The sequence below is a fragment of the Pteronotus mesoamericanus genome, unplaced genomic scaffold (genome assembly GCF_021234165.1).
Source record: "Pteronotus mesoamericanus isolate MK-2021 breed Mesoamerican mustached bat unplaced genomic scaffold, CSHL_Meso_final contig_90, whole genome shotgun sequence".
Taxonomy (NCBI): domain Eukaryota; kingdom Metazoa; phylum Chordata; class Mammalia; order Chiroptera; family Mormoopidae; genus Pteronotus; species Pteronotus mesoamericanus.
The window spans coordinates 45717323-45729610 of NW_026555277.1; the positions used below are offsets into that span (position 1 = coordinate 45717323).

A 12288-nucleotide genomic window follows, 5' to 3' on the forward strand; every position below is an offset into this window, starting at 1 on the left:
TCACTGCTAAAACCATGTGGGTCTAAAACTACCTCTTTATGGGGAGGGGGCAGGGGAATATAAGCAGGAAAAACATGGATGCTCTAAACATAGAGTGAAGTTTATCTTTCTGAACTGAAGTTATATTTGAATGGAAATCATTCCCAAACAATAAATACCTCAGTAAATATCCTAAATATAGTTTAACCTTTTAATTCAAAGTCACCATGTTAATATTTTTATATTTTATTATAATTTATTATATTTTATTATAATGCTGTGACATTAGGACAATTAGAAAGTTATATTTAAACACCTCCAAACTTCTTTCCAGGTCTGAGTATTTTTTTCTCTTTTTCTCATAACTGTTCTTCCATTATCATACTTTATCATTTTTAGGAGATATGTTTCCCATTATTGCCCTAACCCATAACCTGACTCTTCTTCCTGCTGTTTGTTACCTCTGTTATTCTCTGCCCTTCACACTCTTCTTTTCTGCTCTCTGTCATCTTCTCTTCTCAATTTTGTCAATTTGGGCATCAACTGCCATTAGCTTTGGGAAATTAAGCTACCTTCACTCAGTGTACCAGCTACAACTCTTGTAACTAGTAAACTATACAACTCTAAAGGCTACTTCTCCCATTGTACCACAAAGCCTTCCATCATCTTTCCTTTATTTTCTTATCCCTTGGAGAAATAATGTTCTACAATGGAAAAATAATAGAGATTTGTTACCAAGTCATCTGCCTTATCTCCAACATTTGTAAGCTACATAACTTCAGATAAAATTATAACCTCTGAGACTTGTCCGTATTTGTAAAATGGGATCTATCAACATCTGCCAGAGTTCAGACATTGGCCCAAACACTAACTATATGACCTTATAAATGGGAATAACACCAGAATTACCTTAGAGTTATTGTAATAATTAAATACGTATGAGGTGCTTTACACACAGCTCCTGACATAATTATTCAATAAATGTTAGTCACTATTAACTGCTTTGTGGATTTCTACTAAAAGACCAAAACATACTGGAAAACAAATCTTGTCAAATAAATTATTTATTTTTTAACTCTGAAGAGTTGTAACTCTATAATTAATCATTGTATCTTTTGCCACTTTTCAGTAACCTTTAACTCAAGAGTGATTAGGAGGTCTCTGGTATTGTTTTTGTTTTTTAAACAGAAGTCATAGAAGGTTAAAAGGTACCCCATACCTACCCGATAACTAAAACATTACATAGCTAACTACCTAAATTTACTATGAATCAATGTCAGATAAATTAATTCATTTTGAGAGAATTCAAAAGCTTATGATTGTAAAATAACTTTACTCCAGCTCATTTCCATTTTTTCTTAGCAATAGAGGAGTAAGCAAAAGTAGGTTTGCAGTTATTTGTATGGAAAATAATATAATTAATAAATAATACAAGAATAAACTGTTTCATGTACTCACTACTGTAAACCTACTTTTGCATACTCCTATATTTTTCTAAAGTTTCAAAATGTATGACATATTCTTATATTATATTTGACCTCTCTGTCATTGTGGTATTTGTCAAATGGGAATAGGTGACTTTGCTACACCCTAATACTGCTCTAGGGAGCAATGAGGACTTACCAATTTTTAATGTTATGAAAGCACAGTGTCTTGCAGCACAGGAGGTCATCAGAAACTACCTCTTAATTATTATTACATTCTGAAGTCTACTTAAACTATCTAGTAATCATAAATAACCTGCCTCAAATTGTCTAAAAAAAGTTAAATATCTACCATGAAAGAAATTTAGAACTTGTTACAAAATTCTGCCCATCATAGGGAAAACTTTTTTCCTCCTACTGATCACAAGTCACATCCAGTTTACTGCCATTCTCTAGGGTACATTTTATTAATTTTCTTCAGGATACTGAAGAAATATACACACAAACACCACACATAATTATTTTCCACACTTACCTTGCAACTAATGACTTCTTCTACTCGCTCTTGGGGTGTCTGACCAGCTTTCTGCCTCACCAAAACATACACTAAATTCACCTTAGGACAAGACCGCAGCAACTTTTCCAGAAGTACTTTCCCTAGGAAACCAGTAGCTCCAGTAAGGAGAATGTTCTTGCCTTCATAGTATTCTGGGATTGAAACCATTCTGATCCTAAGGAAAACACAACAAGTAAACATCAATTTAAAGATTTACATTGATTCTATGTATAAAATCTCTTGGTATTCAAATTAATATTTTAAAGGACAGGCAAAAATCAAGTTCAGTATTAACAAAAAGGAGCCTTTAACCTCTGGTTTACTGCAGTAGGGTGGAAAAGAAGGAACTGTAACCACAGATTCCAATCCCTGGGTTTTTCCCTGGATCACCTCAGAGAAGTCACTCACCTTTTCTGGGCTTGCGTTTCGTTAGTATAGCTTGTGCTAAATGGCCTTTAAAAGCCCTTCCAGCAATAGGAACTCATATCCTCATTTAAACCTCAGTTAAACCCTAAAACGAATGAATGGTGTCTCTCTGTCTCCAAAAGGATTTATAACACCAAATAGAGGTCAGCAGCAAGACTCAATTGCCTGGCTTGTATGACACAGTGAGGTGTCATATTCGCCCATCATCAGTTGAAACAAGAAGAGGTACACCACGTCCCTTCTCCTACGTGTCTATAGTGACATATCCAAAAGGTGCTTCAATCTCCCTTTTAAAAAAAGCCATACTAGAAACACATGGGCTGACTTACCCTCTTTACCCAAATTCCACCGCAATAACAGAAAAGATAGTATGCTAAGACAATGAATAAACAAAAGAACCATGATAAGTGGAAAAAAACAAGATGCAGAAGGATTCATGCAGTATGTCACTATGCAAAGTTCAAACATATTCAAAACACTGTTCTTTATTGTTTAGAAATACACACAATATTAATAGATGCATGAGAGGGTTTGCAATAGAATCGGAGAAAAGAATAAGGAGTTTCAATTACATTTATGTTTTATTTAAGCTCTGAAGTAGATACATGTGGTTTATGTTCAAATTTTTCATAATTATAAGAATAAATTCATGACAATCAAAAAATAAGAAAGAGCCCATCAACAAGCAGGGAGGGGAGAGAAGAATTTCTAATGGAAACAGATGAGATTAATTGGATAGAAAAGCCATAGCAGAAGAAATAACAACCCAATCAAAACAAGCATAGGCAAGGACTATAAGGAAGCAAGAGCTGTCACTGCCTCCTAAACAGAAAACACCAAACCCAGGAAAGTAAGGTTAATTAAGGGAAACCAAGATAATTAAAGGACTGCTCACAAAAGAGCAGAGCCACTCATGACAGTCTCACTTCCTGTATAGCCTTTGGTTCCCCAGGCCTAGCATCCATATCTGTGGAGAAGAGCATTCAGCATGGGGGTGAAAGAGAAGTAGGGCTGAGCCTGAGGTTGTTCCAAACATAAACAAATGGAGGCAGGAGAGGTGGGGGGATTAAGGAGAAAGGAAAAAAAAAAACAAACAAACTAAAAGAAAAGTCTTCAAAGCACTGGAGGCCCAGAATAAGTGTTAGGTCCGTAGCCTAACTGGCTGCTGCTACTGGCCCTTAAACTCATACAGAGCTCTCAATCAGTAATTCCATTTGGAGAAAAGTTATTTTGGAAAAACAGACCTCAAAACACAGAGGAAGCCGACGTCAGCTACCATAACCAACCATCTTAGTCCTTTGTAAACATGAACAGATAACCAAACAGGTATCTATGAAATACCTACCAAGTAAGAGCAACCAAAGTGAAAAAACAATAGAATCAATCACAAGGGAAACTAAGGTAATTAAAAATTTAAAGAGAATTTAAATTCTAATAAATATCCTCCAAGCCATTTACAAGCATAGTGCATCCATAAAATAACAAAATACTATGAAAAAGGAAAAAAAAATAAGATAGCACTTGGAAATCTGAAATTCAGATGTACATAGAAAATCCAATAAATACACAAACTAGAAGAATTATCAGGTGAATGTGAGGTCACTAGATAAGGTTTACATAGGAAAAAAACATATTTCTGTACACCAGCAACACACCGAAAACAAGTAAAAAAAAACCAACAGGAGACAGGGCAAACAAACTCTGCTTCTTATTAAAAAAAAATGAATGAGGTGGTTTAACATATATTGTTATGGAATAGCATTCATGATAAATTTTAAAAGCAAGATGTAATAATGTCTGACAATATCGCCTTTTATGGAAACAGAATAAAAAAAGAGTATGCATATGCTTATAAATACATTGATTATTTCTGGCAAAAAAAAAAAAAATGCCAAAGAATTGGTAATGTGGTTGCCTCTAAAAGGAAGAAATGAATAATTGTGGAATAGAAATGAGGGGCAGCTACTCTTCATTAAACACCCCTTTGTGCCTTTTTAAATTATGTACTATGTGCATGTATTATACATTTTTTAAAAACCACTGTTTTCATAAAATAGAAAAATCAAAGACAAATGTTCCCCTCAATTAGTCAGTCTTCACTATCTTTTGTCTTCTAACAATCTACAGACTAATTTTCATGTTATTAGGGAAAGAAAAAATACTTATCCTTCTTAAAGTGAAAATAAAACTCACATTGTGTTAACAATGCTAATCTTTATTACTCAAATTTTCATTCCATTTATTTATTAGATGGAAAATCTGTTATATTAAAAACCAGATGATAATTTAACTATGGAATTGTTGATGAACAGGATGCTAACAGGCTGGCTTTCCTCAACAGAATGTGAGAAATTCATCCCCCCTCAAGATAATGTTGATCTTGAGGTCAGATACCCTTCCTGAGAGATCCACTATGTTCATTCACCAAGCAGTCAAGTACACAGAACTATCAGATACAATTCTGCTGTGAAGTCTAGTCTTGCTCTACCTGTATGTTTTTTTCTGTACCGGTATATATTGAACACAAAGAGTAAAACCTGACAAATGGCATTTGCAAGGAATCTTAGTTCCTTGTTTTAACTACTACAAAATTTCCACCACCTACAGCTGTAGGTTTGTTCAGTTGTCTTCCTTTTAAACACAGGTTCCTCTGTGCTTTCAGTGCGTAAACCCAAAGTCAAGTTGAGATAAATGGTCTTGTGTATTCCTTCCATTCCATAACTAAAAAGGTAAGAAAAAAACCTTCAAACATCCTTAAAAAGAAAGAATTCCAACATCTTCTAAACCAAAAGCTGGCAAAAATTTCTGTAAAGGGTCAGGTAGTAAATATTTTCAGCTTTGTGGGCCATACAATCTTAGTAACAAATACTCTCTCTGTTCTGCCATTTGAGGCACAAAATCAGCCACAGGTAGTAAGTAATTGAATGGGTACAGTTATATTTCAATAAAACTTTATTTATAAGAACAGGAAGACAATTTGTAGGACATAATTTGCCAACCCTTTTTTAAATAATGATTCCCAATATTCCACATTCAGAAAATGAACTACAGATAAGAAAGGCACCAATCAGAAACCAGTATGGTCTAAAATTGCATTGCCTATGATTTCAGTATTATCAAGTTACTTTGCATATCATTGTAAAATGGACAGTAAATGTTTGTTTGCTGTAACAGCTTCAAAAACAAGCCAACAAATGAATGCCAGGCTTCATAAATATAGATATACCATAGACTAGATACAAAATGAAGACATGACCGGTAGCCTTTTCAAGGTGTGTAAAAAAATCTGTGTTTTCAAGGGAAAGCCCATTAAGATGTGAGTGACTGAGGTTTTGACAGCATTATTTTGGAGAAAAGGCTACAAGTGAAGAAGAGCACAGAATATAATCCTCTCACAGACTCAGAAACCCTAAACCACTACCCTTTTTAAAAAATATTTTGATACAATAAACAAAAAATAACAGAATTTAAAGAGGTCAAGATATAAAGGTCTGTTTATTTACTGTGTACAGGTCTAGAAGAACTTAGATTATTCTTCTCTACATAAGTATGTTATTTACCATTTTGTAAATTGTAAATTTATATTTACAAAGATTATATATGAGGGATGGGGTGGGAATAGAGATAGGCACATGGTAAATATCACATAAATATGAAAATCCCCAAGAAAACTGAATTGAATTACAGTGACCATGAAGGAATTCTATATCCGAGGTCTGTCCAGAAGGTATTCACCTATGTAACATGAAAAATAAGAGACAATTATTGAAGAAGATACAAGATACAAGAAACATTGTACATAAGACAATGATACCTCAGTCGCCTTCAAAATAGAAACCTTGGGACCTCACACAGCTCTCCCAATCGTCATCAGCTGCTTCGTCATATTTTCCTGAATCTCATCAATGATCTGAAATCTCTTCCCTTTCGAAGGTGATTTTAGTTTTGGGAAAAACAGAAGTTGCAGGGTGCCAAAGCTGGGCTGTAGGGGGGCTGAGTTACCTGGGTGATTTCATGTTTCGCCAAAAAACTCTGCACAAGACATGAAGCATGAGTGGGTGTGCTGTCATGATGAAGTTGCCAATCACCAGTTGCCCATAGCTGCAGCTTTCTGAACCACCCAAATAGTTTCCGCAGAGGAATGTTCAAGCTTAATGCAAAAGTTGGCGCAGACTCATTGCTCTACTCGCTCATTTTGAATGGGACAGCCACATAGTATACATGCTCACTCAATGGCATCTACCACCTCACTGACTAGTAAAGTCAAGTCTACAATGGCATGTGCGTTCCAATCCACTCTTTGCTTGCCAGGTTACACTGATGTCACATAAATTGTTCTCATTATATTATTAACAATGGCTGGACCTTTTCTGGACAGACTTCGTATATATTCCTCTGCTTCCTCCTCCCCTGGCCCTTGTACGTTTTTCCACTGCAAGGAAAATGGGGATTGGGTATCTCAAAACCATGGAAAGTATTAACTGTCTAATCCAGAAGTTCATGAACAGGTAGGGGGTGTGTCCAAGAATATGTTAAAGATTCATCCAAAATATTGAGTGTTTTTATGTATATATTTAGATCTGTGTGTACAAGTGTCCATATCCATGCTTACATCTCAATCTTATTTTAGGAAAGAATACACTGTTATCACATTCTCAAAGGGGTCAATGAGCCTAACACTTTAAAACTGTCAATTTTTTATGTGTATTGTGTGTGTATGCTGGGTGGAAGGGGGACAACATGAAGAGAACAGTGCCTCATGGGCACTGATTAAAAACCCCATTCACATCTAATCTGGAATAAAAATGTGTAAATGGTTAGAATATAATTATACCCATCTCCCTTATGGCCTGTTATGGATTAAACTGTGTTTCCCCTAAAAAGATATATTGAAATCCTAACCCCTAGTATCTCAGAATGTGAAGTTTTTGAAGATGTAATTAGTTATGGTAAATGATGTCACACTAGAGTTAGTGTCCTTAAAAGAGGGCCACGTGAAGACACAGAGATACACGAGGAGAACTCCATGTCACAACAAAAGCACTTCTTGGTGGCAGATGTTGGAGTTATGCAGCTGCAGGCCAAGGAACACCTAATTTGCCAACAAAAAAAAAGGTAGGGAGAGACAAGGAAGAATTCCCTTACAGGTTTCAGAGGGAACATGGATTTTTTACTTCTAGCCTCCAGAACTGTGAAACAATAGATTTCTGTTGTTTTCAGGTACCCATTTTGTGGTGCTTTGTTACAGCAGCCCTAGGAAACTAACAGAAAGCCAAACAGCATAGAAACTAAAAGTAAGGCACAGAGCAAAAACCTTCTAAATATGATACTTATGCTCTCGTGCCATAATAAATATATCACGGACACTTTCCAATACACATGACACAGTTTCAGTTACCAAAATGCCTTCTCATTAAATACCCAAGTTGGAATAGCTTTTCCAAATGAATGTAAGAAAGAATGATAGAAAAAAGTTGATATATAAAGGGAGAAGATCAAAATAAGGTTAATATTCAGATTCCAGAACAAATCATTGGGGTGTATTCCTGACTGTATATCTGTACATTGTCACATCTCAATAGTTACAGATTCAGGGCAAAAAAGAGGGGGGGTTCTGATTACCCATTGCTATACACCAAAAATCTCTAAAGTTCAGTGTCTTAAAACAACACTAATCATTTTATTCTCTCTCACAATTATCTGTAAGTTAGAATTTGGGAAGGACTTGGCTAAGCAGTTCTAGCTGAAGTCTCTAACTCCTGATCCTAGATACATATGAGGTCGTTTCTGGGTTTCCCTGGAGAATGACGATCTCAAACTAGACTGCTTACAAGCTGCAAAAAGTTTCAAGACCAGTATTCTAGTGAGCTACATAGACTCTACGACAGTCTTTTCTTTTTTGACCCCACTTTGAGAGTCACACAATGTAACTTCTGCCTCATTCTATTGGTTACAAATGATTCAAAAGACCACCCAAAATTCATGGAAAGGGGACATAAACTTTACCTCAGGGTGAGAAGAAAGTCCAGGGCACACTGGAAAAACATGTGAGATGGGAGATATTGTTACAACCAGATTTAGAAAATACAATCTACCACTAAAGGAATGGTGAAGTTAACTATTACTCTTGAAACTGTCAACTATTTAACCCATGGGACTAGGGAATGAGTTCTTTCTGACCACATTTTTTTTAAGTCACCAAAAACACCTTTAAAACATATGAACCCATGGGTCTCCCACTTGGAAATATTTTGCCTATCAAAATAATCTCATTTACTGAATAAAAATATAATTTTCCCATGTTCACTTAAATATGAGTTTCTAACCAGTAAGTTATCACTTGGAATTCCTACACTTCTAGACAAAAGAAAACCAACTCATTTTAGTTAGAGTATGAAGAGGTCTCACCTTGTAGGTAAGTATATACTTTCTTTTTCAGATTTTTGATAGACTCCCATCTGGAAGCATACTGGGAACCACTGGTCTAGTGGTTCTTTAGTATTCTGATTAAGATTTAACATAAAAGAAAACATCCTTTGAAAGTAAGTTGTAAGCAGCAAATAAAGGGCCAAAATGCAAACTCAAAATGCACAAACTATCTACTGTTGTCAATCTAATAAGAATAGTGGATTCCTTTTCAAAAATTAAGGCTTATAAAGCATTTTTCCACAAACAAAAGAATAGCTGTAGCATCTTAGTTAACATTTCTTTCTCAATAAAAGATGCTAGTGTCCAACCCTGTTGTAAGCACTCATTGAAGTAGATATAATGGCCACTCTGTTTGCCTACACAGACCCTGATACCAGTATTTAACTCTCTGTATCCTATTTTCCTCAATGTTGAAGGTACTTCTTGATAAAAAGGAATCTCAATAGGTTCATTAGTTCTTAGGGCACTATACAAGTATTTTGTACACTGGTGTTGCTCCGTAAAAATGGCACTATGGCATGAGTTAAAAATGGCTCTAAGGACTCATTAGCCTGGAAAATATTAGGCACTCAGAATTCCTGAGTGATGTAAAAACCACAAAGACATCTTAAGAAGTTCTCCATCAGAGAAGAACTATCAATTTTACAGCATTAAAGTATCTGCTGACAAGAAAACAAATTTCTCAGCAATATCCATTTTTCTTTGTTTCTCTCCTCAAGGTCTGTACCAATAGGGTAGCTTCTCTACTTTGAAGCCAAGAGAAGAGAGGCTGTGCTCCTGCTAACACACAGTTTGGTAATAAACTGTTCCATTACTTGCAAAAACGTATTCAATGTCATTTTAGAAGACAATTTTTTACAAGTAATTGCCATAAGTCACAAATCGTTCTTTTTCAGACAAAACTATTGTACTATAGTCTCTCTTTACGATAATAAAAATGTTCTCATGCTAAGACATGAAATTTTTATCCTAATACTTTCAGACTCAGAAAACAAAACTACAATGTTCCAAAATACACTGGATTACCTTCTAAGGTAATGATCTGAAAATGGACCCAACCACCCATGGACTATAATTTATTTATTGTAGAGGGCATGACCTTCCTTTGATCCATAAGGCTCCTATGAATAAACTTAAGTTGGGTTACAAAAATGAGCATGTGATCAGATGTACCAAAGACTTTAATTTTTATACAAGTAATAACTAGTGGCTGCAACCCACAATGCTGCAAAGCTCCTACAACATACGTACACTTAAAAGCTTGAATTCTTTAATTTTCAAAAGGGACACTCACTGCCAGTGAGATTGTATTGTCTTTAGCAGGTCATAGTTTTCAATTACCATTATTCTCACTTTTTGTTTAAAAATTACCATTAGTTGAACTTCATTATTAACAGAATGTATTACACAATTGTATCACTAGGATTTTAGGCCTAGTTTTCTAATTAGTTTAGACTTTAAGAGAGGTAGTATATTTTTTGTGTGATTCAATTAGGAGTCACCCATATCCCTAACTGCTGAAGAAAATCCCTCCGCCACAAACGCTTGTACCTTGACAATTAGTTGCTAATATTCCACTAGAAAGTGGGAATTATTGAGCTAAAGAATGACCCAACTAAAGGAAAGGATTAAAACGGCTTGAGAGCCATTGTTTTAAGAGTCCTTACCCTGGCTATGGGGGTCACTAATTGTAGGGGCAGGTCTTCTCCCTGGCCACCAAGTCTATACCAACTAAATGTGATATAAGGACTTGGAATCAGGGCCTTTCATGGAAGTACTAACTTCTCTACACTTGCAATAAGCCTTCCCAGTCTATACTTCTGAGTGAAAAGCTTCCAGAAATGTCTTAAAATGTCTAAATCTTGTAACAAAAACCCTCTTCTCAAATATCATTTCCTGGCTTAGCTTTAAAACTTTGCCAGGTTCACAGATAAAGCTTTCAACTAAATGCTGCGAGGCAGGGATCATCAGTCCAGAAACATATAGAAAAACATAAGGAAAGTGGTGACTTTCTGGTTTCTTAGTCTGTTTCCAGCAGTGAAACTGATGTAGGCTCCTAAGAAACCTACCCCAATAAGTCTTGTACCCATGGGTTATTGTGCTAAAGGTGGGATGAGAACATGCATAACAAAGTATAAAAACACTGCAGTATAAAAATTCAGGGTATTCTTAGTCAATTTTGCAATTGAGAATCAAAGTCACAATGCCAAAAACCCTAGTGTTAAGATACTTCTCCAGAAACTGAGATCCAAAATGAAAAGACAGCCAAAATATATAAGCAAACATTTACAAAACATCAGGTAGGACTAACTAACTACACTGTTGGGAATGCCACTAACCACCTGACACTGGACAAGTTAATTAACTGCTCTGATCTTTCGTAAAATTCATTGAACAGAACAAATCACTGATTGTTATGTCATCTTCTGGCTCTCAAAGTCTATGTATCTGTTACTTATTAGATATAAGAATAAGTTGTTTCCTAATAGTACATTAGATACTCAGAGAATTATTAACTCTCTAACAGGTCACAAGGATTATCACTTTAAAGTAATACACCTAATATTCACTGATCTTCAAACAGCCTATGCACTGCCCTGCAGTCAAATATCCCAATTAGCAGCTAATTCACCTGTTCCTATCTCCTGAGGATTCTGCATATGCTAGTAACCATTATTCTGATTGCACTTTAGGTGTAACCCACAAGTTTTTAAAACAACATATTTCTAAGAAACTTATTTGGGACCATCCCTGAAACTAGACGGATGTTAAAACACTCAAGATCTCTGGGCTTCACTGAGAATCAATCCTTTGTTGGCCCAATACCTGTTTCTAAACCCCTGTATCACATTCAGGAGTTATTTTAATGCAAATATGAACCTCAGTATATTTCAAAGATCCTTTCCCCCATATATCTTAACTACGTAAGAGCAAGACAGGTCAAAGAAGTTTTTCCTTTTATGTCTGAACAAATGTATTTATGCATTTATTCATTCTTATGTCATATATTCTACTTTCTGTTAATTCATAATAAATGGCAGCTATTATATAAAGTATCAATCACTTATTCCAAAATCTTTGGAAAAATCATTCCAACATACTTATTAAACTGGCTATAGCCTGTTTTTCCACAAGAATCCAATTAAGAAGTGGTACACTTTTTTAAATTAAACATTTGCATAATGAGTTGTATAATTTTATCACTCAATAATTTAAAACACTGTAAAAGGTGAGCAAGTACACACAGTAATAAATTTGAGTTGAATTTTAGCAGTAGGCTTTCTGCCTATGGATTAAAGAATGGCTTATTAAATCAGAATCCATACACCCGCAAGGATATTTGAGTAGGTTCTGAGTGTCTTATTAACGCTCAGAAATTGTATGAAAAACTAAGTGTATATGTACATTTTTCTGAAGAGACAGCACAAAGCTTTGAGGAGATACTCAAACAGGTTCATGACCTTTGACTATGAA

General features: G+C 35.2%; 1 protein-coding gene across 1 annotated transcript in view; it reads right to left on the bottom strand.

Annotated features, from left to right (window-relative positions):
* FAR1 (fatty acyl-CoA reductase 1) overlaps positions 1–12288 on the bottom strand; it is a 52641-nt gene that overhangs the window by 33256 nt on the left and 7097 nt on the right. Inside the window, exon 2 of the mRNA XM_054586073.1 lies at positions 1939–2134. Within this exon, the coding sequence (XP_054442048.1) occupies positions 1939–2127 (189 nt within the window). The 5' untranslated portion in view covers positions 2128–2134. The remainder of the gene's footprint in view (positions 1–1938; positions 2135–12288) is intronic.